This window comes from Oryctolagus cuniculus, chromosome 13, assembly GCF_051225735.1.
Source record: "Oryctolagus cuniculus isolate XC-2025 breed Fujian yellow rabbit chromosome 13, ASM5122573v1, whole genome shotgun sequence".
NCBI lineage: Eukaryota > Metazoa > Chordata > Mammalia > Lagomorpha > Leporidae > Oryctolagus > Oryctolagus cuniculus.
In genome coordinates this window covers 77,279,946-77,306,217 of record NC_142879.1, presented here as the reverse complement: position 1 = coordinate 77,306,217, position 26,272 = coordinate 77,279,946, and the positions used below count along the sequence as shown (strand labels likewise).

The 26,272-nt window shown below is 41.6% G+C and overlaps 1 protein-coding gene across 15 annotated transcripts in view; it reads right to left on the bottom strand.

Annotated features, from left to right (window-relative positions):
- PRKCQ (protein kinase C theta) overlaps positions 1–26,272 on the bottom strand; it is a 152,861-nt gene that overhangs the window by 68,681 nt on the left and 57,908 nt on the right. For 7 of the 15 annotated variants that reach the window (XM_051821580.3, XM_051821577.3, XM_089312358.1 and 4 more), the window contains exons 2-7: positions 25,292–25,418; positions 17,767–17,966; positions 15,169–15,229; positions 3,931–4,093; positions 2,761–2,792; positions 2,579–2,664 (exon numbers count right to left, since the gene is read on the bottom strand). In XM_051821580.3, the coding sequence (XP_051677540.1) occupies positions 2,579–2,664; positions 2,761–2,792; positions 3,931–4,093; positions 15,169–15,229; positions 17,767–17,966; positions 25,292–25,409 (660 nt within the window). In that variant the 5' untranslated portion in view covers positions 25,410–25,418. Of the gene's footprint in view, positions 1–2,578; positions 2,665–2,760; positions 2,793–3,930; positions 4,094–15,168; positions 15,230–17,766; positions 17,967–25,291; positions 25,419–25,593; positions 25,820–26,272 lie in introns of those variants that run through there. The other 8 variants (XM_089312362.1, XM_089312361.1, XM_089312359.1 and 5 more) reach the window with 3 other exon arrangements.

Here is a 26,272-nt window from a genome sequence, read left to right as displayed (position 1 = left end):
TCTCTCCCCAGCCTCAACCATCTCTGTTACCATGAGGGGACTCACCTCCTTCCAACTATTCTAATGATCAATATATGTTTCATAGTTAATCTCCTTAACAATATTAATGAATTGGTAGCTTACACATCACCACCTTCCACTCACCATTAGTGCAAGCCACCAGTCTAAAATCTCCAGTTTCCCTGAAATCTCTTTGATAAGGGGCTCTAAAGATTTCTGTGTGACCCTCCTCTTTCTCAACAATACATTTGCATAGAACACAACAGACGCCATCTCTTTCTGGCTTCTGTAACTTCCATACATTCTGAGTATAGGGGGAGCTCACTCTGAACCTGTGTTCTCAATTTTGATCTCTATCCCTTCTCTTCTACCTAACACCAGATTCCTTTATAGTCAGTTTTAAGCTTTCATCTCATTCTATTTCCTCACTAAGTAGTCTCTGGCAGCTTTTAAACTTCACCTATTTGATAATCACTCTCAAAATTATAGAGCTATTCCACTGAATTTCAAGCTTATATAAAACTATTGATTTGATACTTCCACTTGGATGTCCATGGACATCTCAGATTGAGACTCTCGAAAATGGAAAATCAATGTTTTCTTTTCAGTCTTACTCATATAGTGATTTTTTTGCTCTCTACTTCAGTGATCAACCTTAAGTAGAACTTTTGGGACGAAGCCACACAGTAAGAACAATCTTTATATTCCTCTCTTTGATCCTCCATGTCCAATCCTTTGGCAAAGCTAGTGATTTCTAACATAATCACCTTAAAGTCTGCTCACTTTGCTCCATTTTTGCTGTCACCACATTGTTACAAACTACCAAGTGCCCACCACCCACCTTCAATCTCCTCTGATTTTCCTTTTTCTTAAAAAAAGTTATTTATTTGAAAGGCAACATTAAAGAGAGAGTGGGGAGAGATCAAGAGAAAGAGAGCAGGAGGGAGATGGAGGGAGAGAGGAAAGCAGGGAGGGAGAGAGAAAGAGAGAGGAGAGAGAGATATATCTTCCATTTGCTGGTTCATTCCCCCATTGCAGTTATGCAATGGCCAGAGTTGGGCCAGGCCCAAACCAGAAGCCTGGAACTGTATCTGGGTGTCCCACATTGTTATCAGGGTCCCAAACACTTGGCCCATCTTCTGCTGCTTTCCCAGTTGTATTAGCAGGGAGCTGGATCAGAAGTGCAGCAATCGGGACTCAAATAGATGCTCATATGGGATGCTGGCATCTCAGGCTTTTTGACTTAACCTGCTGTGCCGCAATGCCAGCTCCTCTGGTTTTACATTCCCTTAACAGACTATCTTCCCCTACAGCATCATAGAGTGTGGGCTTTCTACTAAAGTAAAATAAAGTTTAATCACTTTTCCAGGAGCCAAAGAAGTCTTGTGTTGGTCCCAGTTCTGCCATGATGCCTATCTGGTGTCCAATCTCCTCTCTCTCTCTCAGGTCCTTGCAGCTCTAGCCATACTGGTCTCATTTCAAATCCCAGAACATGCTGAGCTCTACCCCATTTCAGACTCCTCTGGTCTGTCTGCAGCATTCCTCCTGCTGCTTATCTAACTGCCCCTTCACCTTTCAGTTCTATATTTCAATCTCCCGTAAGCAGATTCTCAGACCTCCATCTGACTAGGCCACTGGGTTAGTCTCCATCCTTCCACTTTGTTTACAATCCTCATACACTTAACAAATCAAAACTATACACTGTTTATTATCTGTTTCTCCACTTTTTCAGGAAAGCTCTTAAGGGCAAGACCATGTCTGTTTTGGGCCATGCTGTACCTGTCTAGGATTGTCCATGCACGAGATACTCAATAAGTATCTGTCAAACACAGAAGAAAATGATGGGAGAAGGAAGTCAAACTCTATCATAATAATAAGCTGCCCAACTTTCTAGCTCAGGTTCCCTTCTCCATGAGCTAAAATCTAACTTGTTTTCAGATTGTACCTCAAAGTTCATTCTGAAATAAATATTTGCTTCTCCTTAGAAGAATTATACTTCTGTTACCCTATCTTTCTAATCTTGTACAAGCTTATAACTCTGCATTAGATAATCATTTGCCTTTATTTATTCTTAAAATCTTTTAAATTTATATAAGAGGAAAAACTTATGTATTTCATAAGCACAATGATACTTCTCACCCTCCATTCCCTCACCACCTGGCTCCCACCCCTCCCTACCTCTTACTTATTTTTCTTTTAATTTTCACAGTGACATACTTTCAATTTAGTTTATAAGCACAAGCTTAACCCTTATTTACTCTTCAACTGTCACTTACAGCTTGTTATGCATTTCTCATGCAATTAATTGAAACTGCTTTCTGACCACTTGCTATTATGGTTTTCTGAAAAAAAAAATAGTCATTAAAATTCTTACTGTGCTTTTCTTATTCATCTCTGGTTTTGGTGATTTGGTAATTATCATTATTGGAGAGGAAATGAGTTTTAGGGAGATTGATGGCCATTAATAAGCGTAAGGAGTCAAATTCAGGCATTATTGAAAAGAATTAGGCTGCAAAATGTAATGTCAGGATAAAATCTTTGCATGTTAGACAAAGAAAGGAGTCTAAATAATACTTACCATAGTTTCTCTGCTATTGATAGCTGATCCTGTGCATTTGGCTATAACTTTATCGATACACTTCTTGTGAATTGCTGCATTACATTCTGGAAAGAAATCATTGCAACTTAAGATTTTCAGGAGTTAAGGAGCAACTAAATTCAAAGAATGAAGAGCACACAGCAGAAGTTCTTCTTACTTACGTCGGCACTGGTAGCCCTGTTTGTTCAGACCCCTGCAATAAAGTACATGACTCATTTATTGCAATATTCACATCAACATCAGCAGCAAAAGCATTTCAGAGGTGACTGAAATTGCATAACTTCCTAAGCTCACAGAGAACCAGCAGCCCCGGCAAATCATTTGCAAGGAGCATTAAATTAACATTCTGTTTTTATTTCAAAGTGCTTTGTTAAAAGTCTGATAAATAAGCAAGGACCTGTTTTTGTTTTTTTGCATTTTCCTAACAAATGCTGTGGAGATTAAAATGCATGACGAGAAAATCATCCCAGGTTCCTAGTAGCAAATGTCAATGTGTTCCACTTAAAACTTCATTGTCTCACTTAGATGAACAAACTCACTAGAGTGAACAAAGACAACAATAGCACACATTCTTTCCTGTTTCTGAGTGCCTCAGAATATTTGCAACCAACAACATTTCAAGCTTACGCACAATTCCAGAGTAACAGTTGTTATTAAAAAGGAAAGAGGTTCAATCAATTAGATGAAAACAGGCTGATGAAAGGCCATCAAAAGTCTGTTTGACTTTTGGTTACCCTCATTAAGCGGGAGCTGTGTAGTCACAGATTCTGCAATACTCAAATAGAAGAGCATCCTTTAATCCTCCAGGATGCTGAGAACCAGAAATGGGAGTCATTTCAAGTCTCCCCTCTCTCATATCCTTTGCTATGTGGTTGCTGAGGCTTAACCTAGTCTCCAAGGCTGTAAAGACACCCAAGAGCCTCATAGGCACTTAAGGCATTAGTTTCAATGGAAAGTGCTGCCTGTTGCAAACAGTAGCAGCAGCACGGCTGGGTTGTTGAGGTGATGGGAGTTTGGGCTATAAAACCGAACTGTGCCTGTAATAAAGATAAAGATACCTCTCTCTTCTGCATCTCCCTTTTGATCACCAGCAAACTTCTGTTCAGTCAGACACTAAGGTCCTTTGGGCCTTTTGCCTGAAAGCACCTTGCTCTACAAGAGCCGCACTATGAAACTCTTTGATTGAATCACACCCTTTCAACCTTCTCAACTTCAGGCGAGGCCAATGACAGCTCTCTAGTGCCCTCCCCCATGGTGGAACACACCAGGCTTGGTGGTTTAAGAGGATGCAATAAAATGGAAAACCCAAGCTTGAAGTAAAATTACTCTACCAGACAAACTCGTGGCAGACAGAGCAAAATGTGGGTTGAGGGAAGAAGGTGGCAGTGAACTCGTGGCACTTGACATGATGGACTTTAGCCTGCTTGATGGCTCCTCGGCGGTGATGCAAAGCAAAGAAGCCTTCAGTCTCAAATTCACTTATGTCCTTTGTATCTAAGGGAATAGAATCGGGGACAAGATGAAGTTCTTTAATAAGATAGTCACAGCTAGGAGAGGAGGGTGGTGGTTGGCTAAGGAACAGAAGTGGATCAGCACTGGGTACCCAGACCAATCCAATTCCAGACAATTATTAAGGTAAGTACAGTATGGTAGTCCCCTGTTGTACTTGGGGTAAAGGTTCCAAGAGCCTCAGCTGAAAACTGAAACCACAGATAATTTCAAACCTATCTTTATCTGGTTTATTTATTTCCTATGCTTCCTGCAGCATTATCACATATGAGGCAACAATTTTGAAATCTATACATAGCTTTTTCATACAATGCACTTTCCACAAACTTTTTAAAGATGCCCTTATAGGAATGGATTTCAAAAATTTCTGCACTACAATAAGCTTATCTTTTAGTTCTGTTTTCCATAAATTGTATGATTTGCTTTTTCAGTATCAGAGTTAATCTGTTCTTTCCCATTTTATGCTCTAGTACTTCCTTTGCATTATTACTTTTGTAGTTTGGGGTCATTAAGTAAAATAAGGGCTACTTGAATGCAAGCAATGTGATACTTCAATGGTAGATCTGATAATCAAGTTGGCTACTAAGCAACTAATGGGTGGGTAGGGTATACAGAGTAGATATGCTGGACAAAGGGAGAATCTGTGTCCTGGGAGGGACAGAGTGGGATGACATGGGATTTCATCATGCTACTCAGAACAGTGCATAACTTAAAATGTATGAATAATTTCTGGAATTTTTCATCTAATATTTTTCACCATGATTGACTGTGAGAAACTGCAACCACAGACAGTAGAATCATGGCTAACAAAGAACTTTTATACTAATGCTTCTTTCCTTAATTCTATGATACAGAAATATCATAGGATATATTTTAGAGAATTTAAACAGTGAAGGTGAATTGCTGGCTTAGTCTCTCACTCTTCTTTAGTGGACTAAGCCACCCCCTTTCAGTTTTTAAAATCAGGTGTCAGAACTTTCAAATTATTTATCAACCTCTCTTCTGCACTGTAAATGATGAGTAAGCCAGAAAAGGCAGGAAGTGGCAACTGGCTTTCTGTCTGTGATTCTAGAGAACAATGTGGTTACTGACAGCAACTTGACAGTGGTGTTTCCGAAGTGCTCAGATGCTCTACATTTGGTTGTTTTTAAACAGACTACTGAAGACTGAAGGGAGTTGGCTAGTCTTGTGTGTGAGGCCAAAACACACAGAGAAGCTGTGTACATTCTGGTTTTTGATGTCATAGTGATCAGATACCCCACAGACTGTAGTGATCAATGTGGAAAGAGGCAGAAAATTGATAGACCACTAACAATGCATTGCAAATTTTGTTTAATATATAGACATCCTCTGGTGCATTACCCAGTAACCTACATCAAACCAGCAAATTCACATCTATTCAATGCCACCAGGATTCACAGATACAGGTAAAGTTGTTTGGGGTAGTAACTATCCACAGTATCCTATGCTTAGATGGCCTCTTCCCAAAAAACTGAAAGACTGTAAGTTAGCAATTTTTTAAAGATTTATTTATTTATTTGAAAGGCAGTTACAGAGAGAGAGAAAGAGAGAGGTCTTTCATCCACTAGTTCACTGCCCAAATGACTGCAACGGCTGGAGCTGGGCCAATCCGAAGTCAGGAACCAGGAGCTTCATCTAGGTCTCCCACAAGGATGCAGGGGCCCAAACACTTGGGCCATCCTCTGCTGCTTTCCCAGACGCATTAGCAGGGAGCTGGATCAGAAGTGGAGCAGCCAGGACTTGAACCGGTGCCCATATGGGATGCCGGCACTGAAGACAGCAGCTTAACCTGCTGCACCACAACGTCAGCCTCAAGTTAGTTAATTTCTGAGAATACTTTTGATTCCCTGACTGAAGCCCAGGACTCCCCAAACCACAAAATGATAAGGTAATCATGGGTAACCAGATACAGAATAACATGGTAAATAAGAAAACAAAAAGAACAATGAAAATAACAATCACCAAAGTAGTGATAATGAATTTAATGACTATAACCCCTAGAATCATAATTGTATAAATTAAAAATTCTATGAATTACTTTTTCTATTACTTTTATTTTTTAAGTACCAAAAAATGAAGTTTATGCCCATCAACCAAAGACTGGATAAAGAAATTATGGGATATGTATACTGTGGAATACTATGTAGTAGTAAAAAAAAAAAAAGAAATCTAGTCATTTGCAACAAAACGGATCAATTTGGAAAAGTTGTTACTTAGTGAAATAAGCCAGTCCCAAAGGTACAAATATTATATGTTCTCCCTGATCTGTGAGAACTAATAGTGCACCTAAAAGGAAAGCTGTAGAAGTGAAATTGACACTTTGAGAAATAACACTTTGAGGAACAGTTTTTAATTTTTTATTTATTTTTTCTTTTCTCTTCTTCATACTATATGTTGAAGTCTTAAGTTAGAGTTAATCATATGCATAAAAAGTCAATTTAAAATAGATTTCAGTAGAAAATAAGAGGGTGAATAAGAAAGGGAGGAGGAAGTTTGTAAAGCTGTATAGTTCTGCATACAGTCCTACAGACTTACTTCTAAGAGTACAGTTTAAAAACTTGTCACAGGTCTCCAATCTCATTAAAATTGGTGGTAAAAATGTCATCTTAAATGTTAAAGTGATCGTATTAAGTGTTAAAGTGAACATATAGATAGGATTAAGTGTTAAAGAGATCATATAAATAGTATCAAATGCCTGGTAATAATAATAGACAGAATTAAAAAGGAGGGTATGTCCAACATGGGAAGCAGTCTACACAGGAGATTTTCATAGAATGACAATCACTTTAAGTAATACTCTTAAGGCATTCAGATGTGGCTGAAAAGCCCATGAGAGCAGTTCAGGCATTAAAAGCCAAGATACTGTGGCAAAAAATATCCTACATGAAGAATCTCTGTGAGTGAAACCCCAGTGGAAAGAAGGGGACATCTAAGAAGGATGTACTTTTCTCGGGAGGGAGGAGAGGAACTTCCACTTTGCTCATGGCTTTGTCTAAATAGTGACAGAGCTTGCAGTCTCCAAAGGCTTCCATAACCTTGGCAGCTCATGTCAAGAGCCTCGGGAGGTCACTGACATCATAAATAAGAGTGTTAATTGTTAAATTAACAACAGAAGTCACTGTGCACTTACTTCCCATGTAGGACCTCTGTCCTTAATGAGTTGAATTATGAGAATTAACTGCAAAACTTGTTCTCAAACAGTACTTTATACATTGTGTGTGTGTGTGTGTGCAAACTGTTGAAACCTTGTCTTCTGTATATAAAGTTAATTAAAAGTGAATCTTAGTGAAGAATGGAATGGGAGAGGGAGTAGGAGGTGAGACAGGAGTGGAGGTGGGAGGGTGGGTATGGGGGGAAGAAGCACTATATTCCTAAAGCTGTATCTATGAAATTTGCATTCATTAAGTAAAAAGGTTTAAAAAAAACCCTCCATTTTACAGACAGAAAAAAAAAAAACATAACTAGCAAATAAATCTACTGACAAATAAAAGGAACAAAATTTATGTCAACAAAAAAAGGAAGTTTAATCACGAATAAAAGGCCCATCATATTTCACAAGTATAAAGAATTAACAATATTTAAACCAAATTACTTCCATTCTAGCTAAGCAACACAGAGGCCTGACATATATTTGAGGCAAATGCTCCTGCCAGGATATGTTATTTTCCCTTCCCTAATAGTGCTGAGACCAGAAACACACTCAGTAGACAGCAGAGGGGTTTTTCAAGTAGATATCTCTTCCAGGGGAGTCTAGCCACCTAATATTTTAAGGTTAGCTTATTTGGGTCTTTTTACTTGGAATGAGGCTGGAGATAAATTAGGCGTGGTGAATGAAGAGCCAAATTCAGGGTCATTGAGTTAATCACCTTCTTCTACTGCTGTTTCAAGAGTAGGGATCAATTTACAACATGTGAATGGCAGAGTAACATTTGACTCACTTCTATTTTGGTCCAAATGTAATGAAATGAAAGAAGTTTAAAAATACTTTTAGAGGTCGTCACTGTGGAGCAGAAGGTTAAGACTCCACATGCGATGTTGGCATCTCCTATGAGTGCTGGTTCAAGTCCTGGCTGCTCCACTTCCAATCTAGTTCCCCGCTAATGTGCTTGGGAAAGTAGCAGTAGATACCCCAACTCTTTGGGCCCCTGCATCCATATGGGAGAGCTAGAAGAAGCTCCTGGCTTCTGGTCTTGGCCTGGCCCAGCCCTGGGTGTTGCAGCCATTTGGGGAGTGAACCAGCAAATGGAAGATTTTCTCTCTCTCTCTCTCTCTCTCTCTCTCTCTCTCTCTTCCTTCTCTCTATATATCTCTGCCTTTCAAATAAATAAATCTTTAAAAATACTTTTAAGTTCAGGGAATGGAATTATTCTGTGAATCCTAACTGACTTGTTGTGATAGGTAGATAGAGATAGACAGATATAGATAAATGATAGACATATAATAGATAGATGGTAGATAATAGTCTATGCACTGGACTACTGAAATTTTAAAAATATCAGAAAGTACTCTTTCCTAAGATTTTATCACTGACCATTCCAACCATTATAAGACAGTAAATGTATATAAATATAGAATTTTGAAAATTCTTTTGGCATTGATGGTGTTTGTTTCTAAAGTAATTTGCTCTCTTTCTTACTGTTTTGAATAAGTTCACTGGTTTTTATATTTGCTCATTTCTTTTATACTGATTGCTCCTAATTTTTATTTAGCCTAATCTATCACTTGTTTGCAGTCCATCAAACCACAAATGTTTTCTCAGCAGCTCTGGCTAAACTGCTGTGCTGAGTGTTAGGAAGAAATATGAGATGCCATTCCTAACCCTTGAGCAGCTAACAGTCAAGTCAGAGAGACTGTAAGAGGCAGTTTACGACAGTACAAAAAACACTCTGAGCTATACTAACACATATTTTGTAAGAGGTATAAAAAGAAATTACAAAAGAAACCAAAGGGAAGCAGTTCAACACTTAAGAGGGAAACCTGCATGCTATCCCATGAGGCAAGCCCGAAGAATGGGGTTTTTGGCTTTGGGAGACGTAGTAGTGTCAACTAGATTATAGGCTAAGAGATGGGCAAGTTGTTCTGAGGATGCATAATCTTGGGAAATTTATTACTCAAAATACAAACCAGATTCTTAAGATTTAAGAATTGAGGGAGTGGTGAACAGTTTATAAAATCTATTTTTTTTTTCCTCTGGCGGATATCTCAGAGAAATAGAGAAAAGAAGAATTCATGGAGGCAACATGGTAAAAAGGAGACCTCTCTTTCAAAACTCAGGAAGATGCCTTAATTCAGTATGTGTTGGCGAAAAGGAGGAGATCATAAAGAGAAGGAGCCGTTGGAGATGTCAGAGAGGAAGTGTGTTGATGGAGAAAGGCTGCTGAGGAGGCAGGCTTGAGACCCAAATAGAGAAAGATGTCTCTGAGGCAGAGAAACAAGAAGAGAGTGTGTGAGGCAGCAGTTGTGTCCCAGAGTGCAGAGACAAAAATGGAGTCTCTACCAACTATACTGGGCCAATGTCAACCTCCGACAGTGAGAGAAGGATACCTTCAGAAACCAAAGAGGATGAGAAGCTCCACATTCATCAAGAACTTCCTATGCGTCCAGCCAGTAACCTGGCATGGGAGTTAAAGAGATAGAAAAGATGTGGTTCATCCACAACTGTCCTGCAAGGAGTTGGAAAGGCAACCAGCATACCAAATATCAGAACACAAATACTCACAGGATGCTCTGGAACCTTGAAGGCGAAGAACTACACCAGCTAAGGCAGGTAGAAGCAAATGGAGGCGAGAGACAGGAAAACTGGACAAGTTGGATATGGGCAGGGATGATTTCTGAGCTGAGTTCTGAATGATAAGCAATGCATACTAATGTGTGGGAGAAAGCTCAGACATTCTCTGGAGGTACAAGAGAACAGGGAAGGACGCAGAGGTAAGGACACTCAGGATGAAGCTGCGGGGGTCCTGCAGGTGTCGATTATTGCAGGGGTGGACAGTGCAAAGCAGATTTGTGGCCCTGTCCAGAAGATGCGCAAGTATCGGATAAGTCTGAACATTTTCCTGTAGATAAATTATAAACACTGAGAGGCTGTAATGGGGTAGGGGAAGAAGTGGAGCGGAGGCATGGCCTGGTCAGATTGGCCTTTGCCATAGTGTATTCTAGCGGCACAGAATGAATGGAATATGGCAAAAAGTTAATTATGTAAGCAGACACTAAAAAAATGATTAGACAACATGGATAGAAACTCTTGACTGATGTGAGAGGTGAAGAGAAGCTATAAAAATTGCTCCCAGGTTTTGTGGAGGGAGTTATAATTAACTAAGATAGTGAGTACACTAGAAAAGGTTACTGGTGAAAATTATGAGAAATATTGGGCACTTAACTTGGACACTTTCAAATTTATAATTTACTTCTGACAGAATTTTGTTTAAGATTTATTTATGTGAAAGGCAGAGTTACAGAGAGGCAGAGGCAGAGAGACAGAGGTCTTCCATCTGATGGTTCACTCTCCTAATGTTGCAATGGCTGGAGGGAGCTGGGTCAATCTAATACCAGGAGCCAAGAGCTTCTTCTGGGTCTCCCATGTGGGTGCAGGGACAGAAGCACCTGGGTCATCTTTTACTGCTTTCCCAGGTCAAAGCGAAGAGCTGGATTGGAAATGGAGCAGCCAGGACTAGAACCAGTGCTCATATGGGATGCTGGCATGGCTGGCGGTGTTTTACCTGCTACACCACAGTGCTGGCCACTATTTGAACAGAATTTATAGTACTGACATGAAATCTGATTGGAGAGGTCTACCAAGAGGTCAATATATGTCTGAAACAGGAACATCAACTAGCAGTCTCAACTGTAATGGACTCAGCTAAATGCTTTATTGCTAGGAAAGCCACGAAGAGTGAGAGAACAGAATGCAACATTTGGAGATTAGAGTATCTGTGGTGGAAGAAGAAACAGATGACAGTTGGACATTGGCAGGGGCTTAGCACTGGGGCCAAGCCAGACAGGGGGTTAGTAGCAAGAATGGGCTAGTACAGGAGGTGAAAGAGAACTAAGTTAGGGTGAAGTCTGGTCCTTCTTGAGTGAGAGGAAGGGCTCTGAGGGAACAAGGTTGAGGCTGGGTCTTTGGGGATGGAGAATTCCAAGCTTGGACTTGTGGGTGAGGCCTGGTTACTGAATGAATAGAAAGTCCAAGAAGAAACAGGCAGTAGGGGTGTCAGAGGTGATGGTGAATTCTGAAGATGCAAGAGAGATGGGAGGAGAAGAAAGAAAGGAAAGGTGATTCCAGCACATCAATCAGTAAAGAGGGCATTGTTAGAAAGAAAAAACAGAGTGATCTGTGGGCAGACAGCAGAACCCTTTACTTCCATGTGGGTTTCCTCTGAGGAGAGTTTTGGGAGACACAATGTTATCTTCAATGCTGCCCAAGTTGAATATTTAATCCTCATTTACCTGCCTTCTCTTCCCATATCCACCATCTCCACCTCACCTGTCATAATTTCCCAATCTACCTATTTTAACAGATAATTTCAATATATTTTCTGGTCATTCAGCTTTCATTTTTAAAGAAGTATAAAGCACCCTTAACAATGTACTCATAATATGTACACCATTCCCTTCCATGAATTCTTCTGTGAAATCTTGCTGTTATTGTCTTTTAGATTCTTTCATTCATTTACTTCCTATAACTATACCCTCAGGCCAGATTCTCACCACTTCTCCACAGCATGAGAAGTTTTATAAGCCAATAACATTAAATTGCTTGAATGAGAGTATACTCTTCCCATTAGTTCAAGCCATGCACCGAGTGTACACACTCCTCTTGCCTGGTCTCTACACCCTCTGGCATCCATCCCCCGGACTCTTTGTAGCAGAGCCCACTGGAATACCCCTGTTCTTCTCCTCACACTCCCCACTCTCGTGGCTTTACTCAAGCCTCTTAGGTGATCCCTCTTTGTAAATCTCAATTCTGCCTTTCAATGCTCTACCATGGAATATTCTAGAATGAAGGCAACTCACAGTGATCCCCTGGTTAATCAATATTAACGTGGTTTAGGATATAATTCTTATTTAATTGTTTAATATGTATATGTACTGCCTCTCCAATCTGGGCTTGCATTCCCTGAGTTTAAGAACTCATGTCTCGCTTTTCTAAATCCTGCAGAAGACTGTTTTCTTCCCTCCCCTTCTCCCTTTTCCCTCCCTCCCTTTCTTCCTTTCTTTTTTGGTTGAAAAGCAGAGAGAGAGAGAGAGAGAGAGAGGGAGAGAGACCCTATCTGCTAGTTCACTCCTGAAATGCTCGCAACAACTCTAGTTGGGCCAGGCCAAAGCATTCACTTGAGTCTCCTAAGTTTGTGCCAGGGACCCAAGTACTTGCACCAACACTTAGAGCTTCCTAACATACACACTAACAGGAAGCTGGGATTGGGAAGGGAACCGAGATTTGAACCAAGGCGCTCTGATATGGAATATGGACATACCAAATAGTGTCTCAACTACTATCGCAAATACCCCCACAGAAGACTATTTTTTTAACAGAAGAGACATTCTTAAAATTGAATGAAATCCTATACCTTTCTTCTTGTCATTAATAAGGAATTTTCTAGCTGGGTTATGCCATAATATTGGCTGCTAAAAGTAAAATTTTTTTAGATTTAATGATTTAGAGACGTTGTCTCAATTTGGATCTAATTACAAAAAATATTAAACACTATATTTTATTCTCTAGAAAAGGGCATGTGCTTATTGTTTGTGAAATATTGTTTTTGTCCCCACCTGAATTTGCTCTCCCATTCTAATAGAAAAGGTCCATAGTAATAGGACCACGATCTATGAAATTGATTTTCAAAGTGGGGACCCATAAATCATTTACTAAAATTGCTTGCACTTCGAGGATGGAGGACTTTTTAAATCTTACATTGGGCCACATTGTGAACTATTGGGAAGAGTATACTTTTTCTTACTCAAGGAATTAAACATCATTGGTGTTATCAATTAAGACCTCACTGACACTTTGCATACACATTTGGTTATTCAGATGCTCTACAGTTACTCTATCTCATTGAGCCAACTCAGAAATAGTATAATTGTATGTACTGTGTATCTATAGCCTCCAAGAGAAAAAAAAAAAAGCTCAGAGCATATATTTCCCTCCTTGAGGCTTTTTTTTATTTTCAAAAAAAAACATTACTATGGAAAATTTGAAATATACACAAGAGCTGAGCAAATACTAAAATCAATTTCCACGTACCAATCAACCAGCTTCAACAATGGTGAATTCAAAGCCACTCCCAATATATGACCGTTCATATCCCCACCTATACCAATGGATTACTTTTAAAGCAAATCCATAGTCTCATTACATTATCTATAAATTTTACCTTGTGTATTTATAAAACTTTAAGACTCCTGTTTAAAATTGTAACCAGAACATCACTATCAGTCATAAAAAATGAATAACTATCTCTTAATATCTGATGACTGCTCAAGTTTTCCCTGATTGTTTTGTCATACTGCTTTCTCTGCTGTATTTGAATTTGAACATATAAGGAATATGTGCTAAATGACAGCCCAGAGAGCACTATAAATCTTTATACTGAAACACATTTCTTGTTAGTACAGCTTGAGCATCCCTACTCTGAAATGTTCCAAAATACAACATTTTTTCTAAGTGAGAACATGCTGCATGTGGAGATTTGCAGTCCATGAAACTTTGTTTCATGCACAAAAGTATTTAAAATATTGTATAAAATTACCTTCATGTTATGGATATAAAGTATATGTAAAACATAAATAAATTTTGCGTTTCAATAATCCCAAGAAATCTCATTATGTATCTTCAGATAGTCTAAAATCCCAAATCTAAAATCTTAAAGTCTTCTGGTGCCAAAGATTTGGCATACAGGATAATCAATCATAGTAAAACTAACTTGGGAAACAATGAACTCAGTCTACCATTAGTTAACTTCACATGTCCTTTCTGGGGTTTAGGATTTTATGAGCAGTAGCATTTGATTCATCTGAACAGCACGGATAGGCTATCACAAGCACCAGAAACTGTAACTTCAATTTCTGAGACCAAAGTCTGTGTGTGAAATGGAACCAAAACTGTTTAGCAATGCATTTTTCACCCCTCCGTTAACTGCTTGATTTTAAGCATTAGCATTTTCCCACTGGTTTTATGGAAAATATAAGTTTTTAAATTTATTTCATACTATGTGATAGTATGCTAGCTTGTTATAGCATATCATATATTCATAGAAATGCATACATACAATCAAACCTTTTGAATTTATATTATATTACAAAATTAAAATAAAGAAGACAATAAAAGCACCGAATGAATTCATGCAATTTAAGAACTAGTGGTTGTGGGGAGCAACTCGGACTAGACTAAGTTACTGGAATTAAGACTTATTCTATGCATCTGCTCTCCCACAATATGGCTCTGGGAGAGGAGTAAACAGCTTCTACCCAGCTGCCTCTCACCAACTTGACAAGCTGCAGGAGCTGCTCCTGATTGGAGGAGAGCAGCGTGCTTGGCGTGTGGGTAGCAGAGTTGGGATTGGTGGAAGAGGACTATAAAGGAGGAGAGAGACACCATGCACCAGGAACACCTGAGGAACGTCTGAGCAGCCCCCGGGAGAGCTGGCGGCCGGCAGTGTGCTGCTCCCCCCACGGAAGTGGGGAAAGTGGCAGGGGGGCCCACCCCTCCACGGACGTGGAGGGACGGCAGCCAACCCGGGAAGGACCAGCAGCAAACCCGGGGAGGGCCGAGCAGGCAAAAGAACAGTGCAGGGTCCTGTGTCGTTCCTCCGCGAAGAGGGGGAGCAACAGTGGTCTTCATATTTTATGTTTCTATATTGGGCCCAGATACTGTATTTTCAATTCATGCTTGAGAACCACTAGGCATGTAAAGAAAATTCCATAAGTTTCCCTTTTCTCCTAATTCTTTTCTATGACAATTGCAATAGGAACATAAGTTGCACTTGAAGAGAAGGCCATTCCCTCCTCACTCCCATACAGGAAGAAGAAATGTTACTTACCACTCATTTCCAGGAAGTATCTTGCATTCATTAGCATCCGGCCTTGAGGTTTCAGTTCCAGCTGGTTAAGCGAAGGAAAGAAATATCAGGATGAGAAACTGACCAACAGAGTTCAATAACATGAACACTGTCTACTTTCATAGCAGCAGAATATTTAACCCAAAGAAAAGAGATTTCCAATATAGAAACAATGGTTGTCCCTTTGCACAACACTTCTTATCATCAGACTACTTCAGAATTCCTGAAGACAGCCTTTCTTCTGTTAAAACTCTTCAGCTGTTCATTACTGCAACACGAAGATCAAAATTTTCATAGCGAAGAAACAAAATTCTGTAGCATATTGTTTGGTTTTCTTGCCCGTGAGGCTGCTTATCTGAAGGGTGGTAATAAAGGCATATACTGATTTTAGTCATGATAAAGAATCACAGACCCTAGTACCAACTCCCTGGGGGAAAGTAGGTCTGTTGGAAGGAAAGATAAATCCTGCTTCTAGGGTGCCCACAGACCTTTCCCTTCCCTTCCAGGAGCGATGCACACATTCCAGGTTAATCCGGGTGTCCAATGGGAGCGGTCTTTTTCTTTCACAAGGAAGAAGTGATTTCTTGGGGACGTGCTAGATGAGCTATTACAGGAAGTTTTAAGTAGATTGGTGTGGGAAGGGATAATATATGTATTTCAGCATCATTATGTAGAAGGGACCAGAATAAAGTACCATGTTAAGGGAAGATGCATAAGGAGAAAAAAAGGACAAATTCAGGGCAATTTGAGGATTTTCTAATACTGGGCCAATAATAGACTAAAAAAGGAGAAAGAAGACAAATCTGAGTCATTCGCAATAAGCAGTGTCCTCCTGCTGAACCCAGGACTGATTGGCAAAATAATTTCCTGGTTGTATGATCTTGTATAAGTCACAAAGCCTTTAAAGGTCCGTGGAAATCTGACACAATAGCAATACCCTTGTCACAGCATCACTATTCCCAGAATTTCGTGACAAAGCAAGTTTTTACTACTTGGCCAACTATAAATTTTCATATGAGCTTAAATAGATTCATGCAGAGGGAAGTGCATTCAACATCCAGTATGCACATCACTTCTCTCAGACTCATGGAATAAGTCAGATAGGTGGAGGCAAAAATGGAAGCAGAGGAGCTATGAGCAAGGTGTCCATTCTCAAATGAAGTGGTGATATTGGTACCAGGTGACTTCAATGTCATGACAATGCAGGAATTAGTGGTGATGGTAGAAATTAAACCCTGGAAAAGGAAACCCATATGAAGCAATATTCCAGCCTGTTTTAGTGGAGTGAACATGAGATAATCATGCAAGCAGTTGCAACCTTGGGCAAGCAGAAGTTAAGTGTCGGGGCTGGCGCTGTGGCTCACTTGGTTAATCCTCTGCCCGTGGGGCCATCATTCCATACAGACGCCGGGTTCTAGTCTCTTCCAGTCCAGCTCTCTGCTGTGGCCCGGGAACGCAGGGGAGGATGGCCCAAGTGCTTGGGCCCCTGTACCCGCACCGGAGACCAGGAAGAAGCACCTGGCCCTGGCTTCAGATCGGTGCAGTGCCAGCCATGGCGGCCATTTGGGGAGTGAACCAATGAAAGAAAGACCTTTCCCTCTATCTCTCTCTCTCTCACTGTCTATAACTCTACCTATCAAATAAATAAATTAAAAAAAAAGAAGTTACATCTCAAGGTGCTGGTTAGAAATAGGATGGTGTCTATGGAGATGCAATACAAATCTGAGAAAAAAGACTTGAATAGAGCAACTAATTTTAAGAAACAGATTCCAATGGAAGAAAGGGGAAAAAACCCACCTGTTGTCTCCATATCAGTGTCAATTAAAATTCAGAGAGAGAGAGAGAGAGAGAAGAGAGAATCTTATGTCTTCTGGTGCCTGGTTTACTCCTCAGATTTTCACAATAGTTGTGGATGGGCCAAGCCAATGCCAGGAGACGGAAGCTCTCTCCAGGTCTCTGGCTGGCAAGGATTCAAGCCATCATCTGTGGCCTCAGGATGCATTACCAGGAAGCTGATTATGAGTGAAGCAGCCAGGACTTTAACCAGGCATGATAATATAGAATGTAGGTGTCGAAGTGGCAGCCTAACCTGCCATGCTGCAGTGTCCACCCTGTTAGAATTTTTTATACTTTCCTATTTTAGTTGTTCCTTTGCATGTCTAAACATTTGTTAATCAAGCAGTTATAATTTTTATTCACCTGAATTGAGGTGTTTCTTAGTACAAAGTAAGATAAATTAATTCATTATGGCTGACAAAATATAGATGCTGACAAAGTATGGAGTGAAAAGATCAGACTTGAAGTAGGTCTTTGTTTTAGCCTCTCACATTTGGTATCTTGATAAATAGACAACTGGGTTCCTAAATTAAGAGGGATTTGCAATACTTGCAAGCGTACTTTGAGAAAATCAATAGCACTTTTTCATAGCCTTAGAGACCTTTTTCTCCTTTCATAGAAATTAAATCTGTTCTATAGTCCCTAATGAGCAATCACTGCCACCCACTAGGAAGTGCTAGGGCGCTAGTCATCAGCTATTATCCCTAAATGGCTTGACATGAAGCTTGCAGCTCAGACATTTACCCATATTTCAGTCCTCCCGTTGTTCTTTCTGCATCTCTCGGCCAGCGAGTAGAGCTCTATGGTGGTTTCCGATATGAGGTCTACATTCTTGCCCTTCACGATGATCTGCATCACTCTTCCTTTGTTGATGTGGGCATCAAAAGTGCTGTCCCAGGGTGGGTACATGGTTGGCTTTTTCTGGATATACATTTGCCCATTCTCTAGGAACAGAAAGACATACTCTCATTATTTCTGCCATCTCTGGAAAGTATTTCAGTTCAACTTAATAGTGGCAGCCATTCCCCCTGCTCTCTAGGATGAATAATTCTGTGGAGGAGACAAAAATAGCATATAAACAGAGATGATATTGACAGAATGAGGCAGTTCCAAGGTATCCATGCAAGGTAATGCATTGCATCTTAAAGGTTCAAGTGCATAATTTAGGCAACAACCCTCTAAAAATGCCTTGTACTAGAAAATGTTCTTTTATTATTCAACATTTACTTGCTTAGCTTGGTGTAAGAACACTTAAGCAAATAAATTTTTTGAAAAAACTTTTATGCCTTTGGGATCCTGTTTTTCAATCTATAAAGAATTGGGTCATGTGATCAAGTTAACTAGCACCAGGCAAAAAATAGTCAATATAAAACTACTATGTATTCATCTGAAAGACACAATACTATATTTTTTTTTTTTTTTTTGACAGGCAGAGTGGACAGTGAGAGAGAGAGACAGAGAGAGAGAAAGGTCTTCCTTTGCCGCTGGTTCACCCTCCAATGGCCGCCGCTGCAGCCGGCGCACCGCGCTGATCCTGGCAGGAGCCAGGAGCCAGGTGCTTTTCCTGGTCTCCCATGGGGTGCAGGGCCCAAGCACCTGGGCCATCCTCCACTGCACTCCCTGGCCATAGCAGAGAGCTGGCCTGGAAGAGGGGCAACCGGGACAGAATCCGGCGCCCCAACCGGGACTAGAACCCGGTGTGCCGGCGCCGCAAGGTGGAGGATTAGCCTATTGAGCCACGGCGCCGGCTCTGACACAATACTATATTTTAAGCTTATAAGGAATGGTTCTTAAAAGGCTTTTTCAAATTTTTCCATTTGATATAAATACAAAAAGAGACAATAACTTTAAAAGTATTATTTCTTTCTCTAATTCTTGAATGAAGATATAGTTGACGTACACCATGCACTTTAGGGAAAAGCTGAACAATACTCAGAGAGAGGGTTATTTTTAATTTTTATTTATTTATTTATTTGAAAGTCAGAGTTACACAGAGAGAGGAGAGGCAGAGAAAGAGAGAGGTCTTCCATCCAATGGTTCACTCCCCAATTGGCCACAAAAGCCAGAGCTGTGCTGATCCAACGCCAGGAGCCAGGAGCTTCCCCCGGGTCCCCCACACAGGTGCAGCGGCCCAAGGACTTGGGCCACCCTCTACTGCTTTCCCAGGCCATAGCAGAGAGCTGGATGGGAAGTGGAGCAGCCGGGACCAGAACCGGTGCCCATATAGGATGCCGGCACTTCAGGCCAAGGCATTAACTCACTGTGCTACAGCGCCGGCCCCACCAAGGCTTTTTTTTTAATAGTCACAAAACACATATAACACAGAAATTCAAATCACTTTGCTTCATGATTGAATTAAAGAACTTGAAAATACCCAGTCCTAGCTTTCTGATGTTACTGGCCCACTTTTTTTCTCTGGGACTTACTGATTGAGCTAAATTATACACTTGTTTTTAAAATATTTTAAAAACTGAAACAGTCATTTTTGCTGTAGCTTCATCCTGTGAGGCTAGATGGAGGTGACTGAACACTAATGGAATATTTTCAATATTTGAGCAATTAATTTTTACCTAAGATAATTAATTAATAGACTTGGATTTTCAAAATACTGTGAAGTCCAACACTAATTATTTCATTGTTGATTAAAGGAATAAATAAACAAATGTTTGCACAAATCAGAAAATAAAAACCTAGGGGCCAGCACTGTCGCATAATGGGTTAAGCCACTGCCTGTGATGCCGGCATCCCATATGATTGCCGGCTCAAGTCCCAGCCGCTCCATCTCCAATCCAGCACCCCGCTAATGCACCAAGGAAAGCAGCAGCAGAAGACCCAAGTCCCCTGGCCTCCGACCCACATGGGAGACCCAGATGAAGCTCCTGGCCCCTGGCTTTGGCCTGGCCCAGCCCCGGCTATTGTGGCCATCTGGGGAGCGAACCAGCCAATGAAAGATCTAACTCTCCCCCTCTTTCTCTCCCTCCCCAACTCTGCCTTCAAATGAATAAAACAAATATTTTTAAAAAAGAAAGAACAGGTAATCAAAAAGAAAATAATGTAAAAAAAAACCTATAGAAAAATCATAAAAAAACCTCAGACTACCTACTTAAAGTGTCACTGCATAGACCTTGGTTATAACCTTCTAGACACTACACATTTGGCAGTTTTGCAGAAGGCAGCCATACCACTTAGTCCTGCAATCTGACTTGTCATTGCTAATATAAAAATGTTAAAGGTTTTAGAGTCTACCAAAATAAGGATGTCCTGTACAATGCTTAACCAACCCCAGACTGTGAGATCTATATATATATATATATATATATAAAATTTACATGTAAAGATTTTTTTAAACATCTAAATCACACACACACAAACAAAAAACAGAAAATACATTTAGTCACCTGTCTTCAAAAGCAATAGAGGGCCGGCGCCACGGCTCACTAGGCTAATCCTCTGCCTTGCAGTGCTGGCACACTGGGTTCTAGTCCCGGTCGGGGCGCCAGATTCTGTCCTGTTGCCCCTCTTCCAGGCCAGCTCTCTGCTGTGGCCAGGGAGTGCAGTGGAGGATGGCCCAAGTACTTGGGCCCTGCACCCCATGGGAGACCAGGATAAGTACCTGGCTCCTGCCATCGGATCAGCGCAGTGCGCCGGCCGCAAGGCGCCAGCTGCAGCAGCCATTGGAGGGTGAACCAACGGCAAAAGGAAGACCTTTCTCTCTGTCTCTCTCTCTCACTGTCCACTCTGCCTGTCAAAAAAAAAAAAAAAAAAAGACATAGAGAGCCGGCGCCGTGGCTCAATAGGCTAATCCTCCACCTTGCGGTGCCGGCACACTGGGTTCTAGTCCCGGTCGGGCGCCAGATTCTGTCCCGGTTGCCCCTCTTCCAGGCCAGCTCTCTGCTATGGCCCGGGAGTGTTTTTTTTTTTTTTTCTTTAAGATTTATTTATTTATTTGAGAGAATCAGAGGAGAGAGAGATCTTCCATCCACTGATTCCCTCCCCGAAAATGTATGCAACGGTCAGGGTTGGGTCAGGCTGAAGCCACAAGCCAGGAGTTTCTTCCAGGTCTCCCATGTGGGCTCAGAAACCCAAGGACTTAGATCATCCTCTGCTGCCCTCCCAGGTGCATTAGCAGGGAACTGGTCAGAAGTGGGGTAGCTGGCACCCACATGGGATGCTGGCACCAAAGACAGCAGCCTAACCCGCTCTGCCACAGTGACGGGTTGAGAGGGTAGACTTTTTTTTTTTAAAGCCATTTATTTATTTGAAAGTCAAAGTTAACAGAGAGAGAAGGAGAGGAAGAGAGAGAGAGGTCTTCCATCTGCTGGTTCACTCCCCAATTGGCCACAATGGCCGGAGATGCGCTGATCCGAAGCCAGGAGCCAGGAGCTTCCTCTAGGTCTTCCTACACTTGTGCTTGCGCCATCTCCCACTGCTTTCCCAGGCCACGGCAAAGAGCTGAATTGGAAGTGGAGCAGCTGGCACTCGAACCGGCGCCCATATGGGATGCTGGTTCTGCAGGCAGCGGCTTTACCTGCTATGCCATAGTGCCAGCCTCTGAGATGGTGGTCTTGACCTATGGAGCTGGTGAAGCAGATAGAACTGGTGAAGAGAGATGGGCATCCTGCACATGGTTAGGAACAAGAACCAGGGACAGGATGAGGGGATTAAGAGAAACCAGCCCAGAAGTCACCAGGCGACAGGGCAATACTTCACTAATGAGAGTGAATGGTTCTGTGATAGCTTCAATCCACATTGGATTCTCTCTGGTATTTATTATTTAATCATATTTGAAGCAGAAAACTGCAGCTGTATTTGAGTGTTTCTTTCTTGTGATAATAAGCACTTTAACTGGCAAATTTAGCCAAAGGGGAAAATCCACTTGAAGCAGGAATATAAAGCGGCTCTAACTCCTGCTGGCCCCTTCTCCTCTATGCACAATGCTAAAACAAAACAGGCATTTGGCATTTGTTCAATTACTACTTATTTTTGGACTACACATGGAGATGGCTCAGCTGAAACTCAGAACTTCAGGTGAACTGGGTTAGTAGAGGTATGAACTATGATACAGTCAAGGGTGGCATAGGAAGGGGAAGATTTTGATGGCTTGATTAAGAAAACTTAACTAGAAATTGGGCTTTTCGGGACCCAATGGCAGTATTCAAGATCACACCAACATCTTCCCTCAACAGATGTAAAGCTTCCTTTCAAATAATTCCTCTTCTCTGTTCTCACTCTCCACATCAGCAGAAGGGGAAAAATTCCTGCAGCAAAGGATTTTTCACATTTTCATTCATGAGGTTTAAATTACCTGAAAGGAGGACCAGAACCAGGATCCTATCTACTTCCAGGCATAAAGGCTCCCAGACTGATACTGCTGCTGCCTGCTTGCCCCTGCTCTGCGGAATTGTCATGGAAAATGCAGCTGCACACCCCGAGGGTTGAAACGTGCTTAAATTCTATAGAAGTCATACTTGAACGAGAGTGTCCCCAGCGATTTCTCTGCTGAACCCAACCACAACCAAAACCAAAACATCCACACTGCCCCCAACTCCACTGCCTAATCTTTTAGAAAAATAGCTTCCTCCTTTTCTGACAAGGTCTGTGGATGCACATGACTGATGAGACCAAGTTCAAAGGCAAGGTTAAAAGAAGAAGAAGGGAAAAAGGGCTCTCAGGAGGCAAATGTCAGTGAGACCTGAGGTTATAAAGAGGGCTGGATCTAGGAGACCCATTAAGTCAAAAGCGGCTTTGAAACACTCAGACATTTTCCACTTCAAAGATGCCTGTGACATTTGAAAGGTTGTAGGTTGGGAGCAACTGGCATCCTCACTTTTTAACTAAACAGGAAAAGAACTCTAGGAAGAAGGGAAATCAAGATGATTCAGATGGTGTCTCTGGCTTTGATGTACTCAGAGTGTCTGCAAGGATGGAGGCAGTCATGAGGCAAAATGTCTTTGCTGGAAGGAGGGAAGCCAACATGCTGGGATTTGGAAGCCCAGAATTCTGAGCAGTAAGCATCCAGCCAGAGGTTGAGCACCTGACTCAGTTTCCCCTTGCATCTGCAAATGCAACCCCCTTAGAAGCCTTTTCTGGTATATGCTGCATAAAATTACACACATATTTCCAACCCCAATCCTCCTGTTTATTCTTTTTCCAACCTTGATTTTCTTCACTGCCCTTATCATTACTACTTACTGTAGTTTCATTTATTGCTACCACCCCTACCCCACAAGCTTGTTTGCTTATTTTCCTCTGGGCTCGAGCCCCAGCACTCTCACAGCAGGCTCCCTATCAACATTTCTGGTGCATATAAGTTGTGATAGTCCCTAGAGTTACTGCAAACCTGCATCAGTGGCAATCATATGTCTTGAGGAAGTGTCTGCTAAGGTAAGAAAGACGGAGGGAAACAGGAAAAGGTTATGGGGCTGGGGAGGTCTTGGGATATAAATTTTCTCCTCTCTCTCTTGGGAAGTCCATAGAATCCCTTTTTAAAAATTTATTATTATTTTAAAGAGGCAGAGACAGCGAGAGAGAGAGAATTAGAATACAAGTGAGAGGACACACGCAGGCAGATAGAGATCTCCCACCTAACTGGTTCATTCCGCAAATGCCTGCACCAGCCATGGCTAGGCCAGGCAGAAGCCAGGAGCCAGGATCTCAATCCAGGTCTCCCACATGGGTGGCAGGAACTCAACTAGTTGAGCCATCATGTCTACCTCCCAGAGTGTACATTAGCAAGAAGCTGGAATTAGAAGTCGAGCTGGAACTGGAACCCAGGCACTCCAACATGGGATGCAGGCATCCAAATAGGCACCTTAATCACTAGGCCAAACACCTGCACACCTGCCTCATGAGGGTCTTAAAATGCGGAGGCAGCGATCAAGGCGAGTGGAAGCAATGGAGAGATGCTCTGCGGAATAGGACTGCTCTAACAGAATCTTATAAATCCATGGGTGGCTGACTCACCTTGTCCCCTCACCATGAACTACCTAAAATATTTACGGTTGACAAAACATGATTATTCTGTCATTCTCACAGACATGTAAGTAGAAAAAAAGTTTTCTGAATTTTTTTATTCTAATGGTTAAGTATAGAGTCTGTAATTTTCTTTTTTTAAAAGATTTATTTATTCATTTATTTGAAGGTCAGAGTTACACACAGAGAGGAGAGGCAGAGAGAGAGAGAGAGAGGGAGGAAGGGAGAGAGAGAAGAGAGAGAGAGGGAGGGAGAGAGAGGTCTTCCATCCGCTGATTCACTCCCCAATTGACTGCAACGGCCAGAGCTGAGCCAATCCAAAGCCAGGAGCCAGGACCCTCTTCCAGGTCTCCCATGCGGGTGCAGGGGCCCAAGGACCTGAGCCATCCTCTACTGATTTCCCAGGCCATAGCAGAGAGCTGGATTAGAAGTGGAGCAGCCGGGACCTGAACCGGCACCTATATGGGATGCCAGCACTGCAGGTGGCGGCTTTACCTGCTACACCGGAGTGCTGGCCCCTGTGTAATTTTCATATGTGCTTAACTAAAGTTGCAGCCTGGAGTCATCAGAGCTGATCTTATGATCGTGTGATCTTAATCTGCCTACAAACATTTAAAGCAACCAGGCTTGTCAGCATGGGTCCCATGTTCTACTTGATTACTCGTATATTTATTTAAAAGGCAGAGTGATAGAGAGGGAGAGACATGGAGAGAGACACAGAGAGAGAAAGACTGATCTTCCATCCATTAGTTCACTCCCCAAATAGATGTAATAGCCAAGTCTGGGTCAGGCTGAAGCTAGGAGTAAGGAAGCCCTTCCTGGTCTCCCACATGGATGGCAGGGACCCAAGTACTTGGGCCATGCACTGCTGTCTTGCCATGCATATTAGGGAGTTGGATCCAAAGTGGAGGAGCGGGGACTCAAGTCAGCACTCACATGGGATGTTGGTGTCACAAGTGAGGCTCAACCCACTACACCATAATGCTGCCCCCAACCATGTTCTAGTTTCCCTCATTAAGTTTCTTTTCAATTAAATCCTCATGCAATTTCCTCAATTCACCTTTCTCCTTTCCTTTGTTCATGTGGGAAAAATGGTAGCAGGAAAGAAACCAAACAGGGGGTCACCAGATTCTAGTTCCAAGTCATCACTAAGCATGTACCCTCAAGGCTTCCTGGGGCTTCAGGGTCCTCAACTGTTGAACCATGTGACCTTGAAGGTTCTAGAAGGCCTTGATTCACACATAGTTTATAGCAAGATCCTCCTCCTCCCTCTCCCCAAAGCCCCACTCAATCTTACCTGATTCAACATATTCTTTGACAAGCACAGCACAGTAAGGGTTAATGGCCTCACTCTGACAAGACTGGCAGGACCCACAGTCAAAGTTGGACAAACCAATCCGAAGAAATGGTGACATAGTTGCTCCCTGGAAAATGACAAAAGACAAATACTGTTTAGGGGCTAGGAGATGTATTATTTTTGCTGCCCCATCTCCATGAAACCAGTGTTTTATCGCCAACAGCCAGAGCCTCAAATAGGTCAGCTATCCATCTGAGCAAATGCTTTTAGTTCCTCTTCTGCAAAAACATTGCTGAACTCACCCCGAACCACACACTGACTTGCCGAGGGAAGAGGCTTTCTGGAACTATGGACTCAGCCTCATCAATGAGAATAAAGTAAAGACTTAATGCCACTCAGTCTAATGGGGTTGGTTTAATAGGTGCACATTTTATTTATTTTTTCTGTTATTCAAGGAGGTGCCCAAGAAATAAGGCACAGTAATCAGAAAATGAGTTTATAAACAGAGAGTCTATTTTAGTCACACTAGTTAAATATGACACCACACAGTTCTTACACGGTCTATTTTTGTGTGTAATGGAATTGGCTCTAGGCATTGAACAGCTGACCCTTACTTGAGATATTTTCAAAAAGGATTGCTTTCTTCTCAGTCACCCCTCCCACACACACCCGACACACACACACTAAGCCTTTGAATGTTATGAGCCACTTAAAAACTAGTAAATCATTGAGCACCATAAAATAGTGCTTTACGGTTTAAGGATAAACAAAATACATCATAAATGCAAAAAAAAAAAACTAATAGTCATGTCTTCTTTGAGATTTAGATGAAAATGATCAATAGTGTTGCCTACAGATCCCAGGATTCTAGTCTGATACTTCATCTGCCATTGCATCTTTTTTTGTTCTGGCCACTCATCTTATTAAAACAGTTTTTTTTAACCTACTTTTCCATGAGCTCTCATTAATCTGAAACTATCA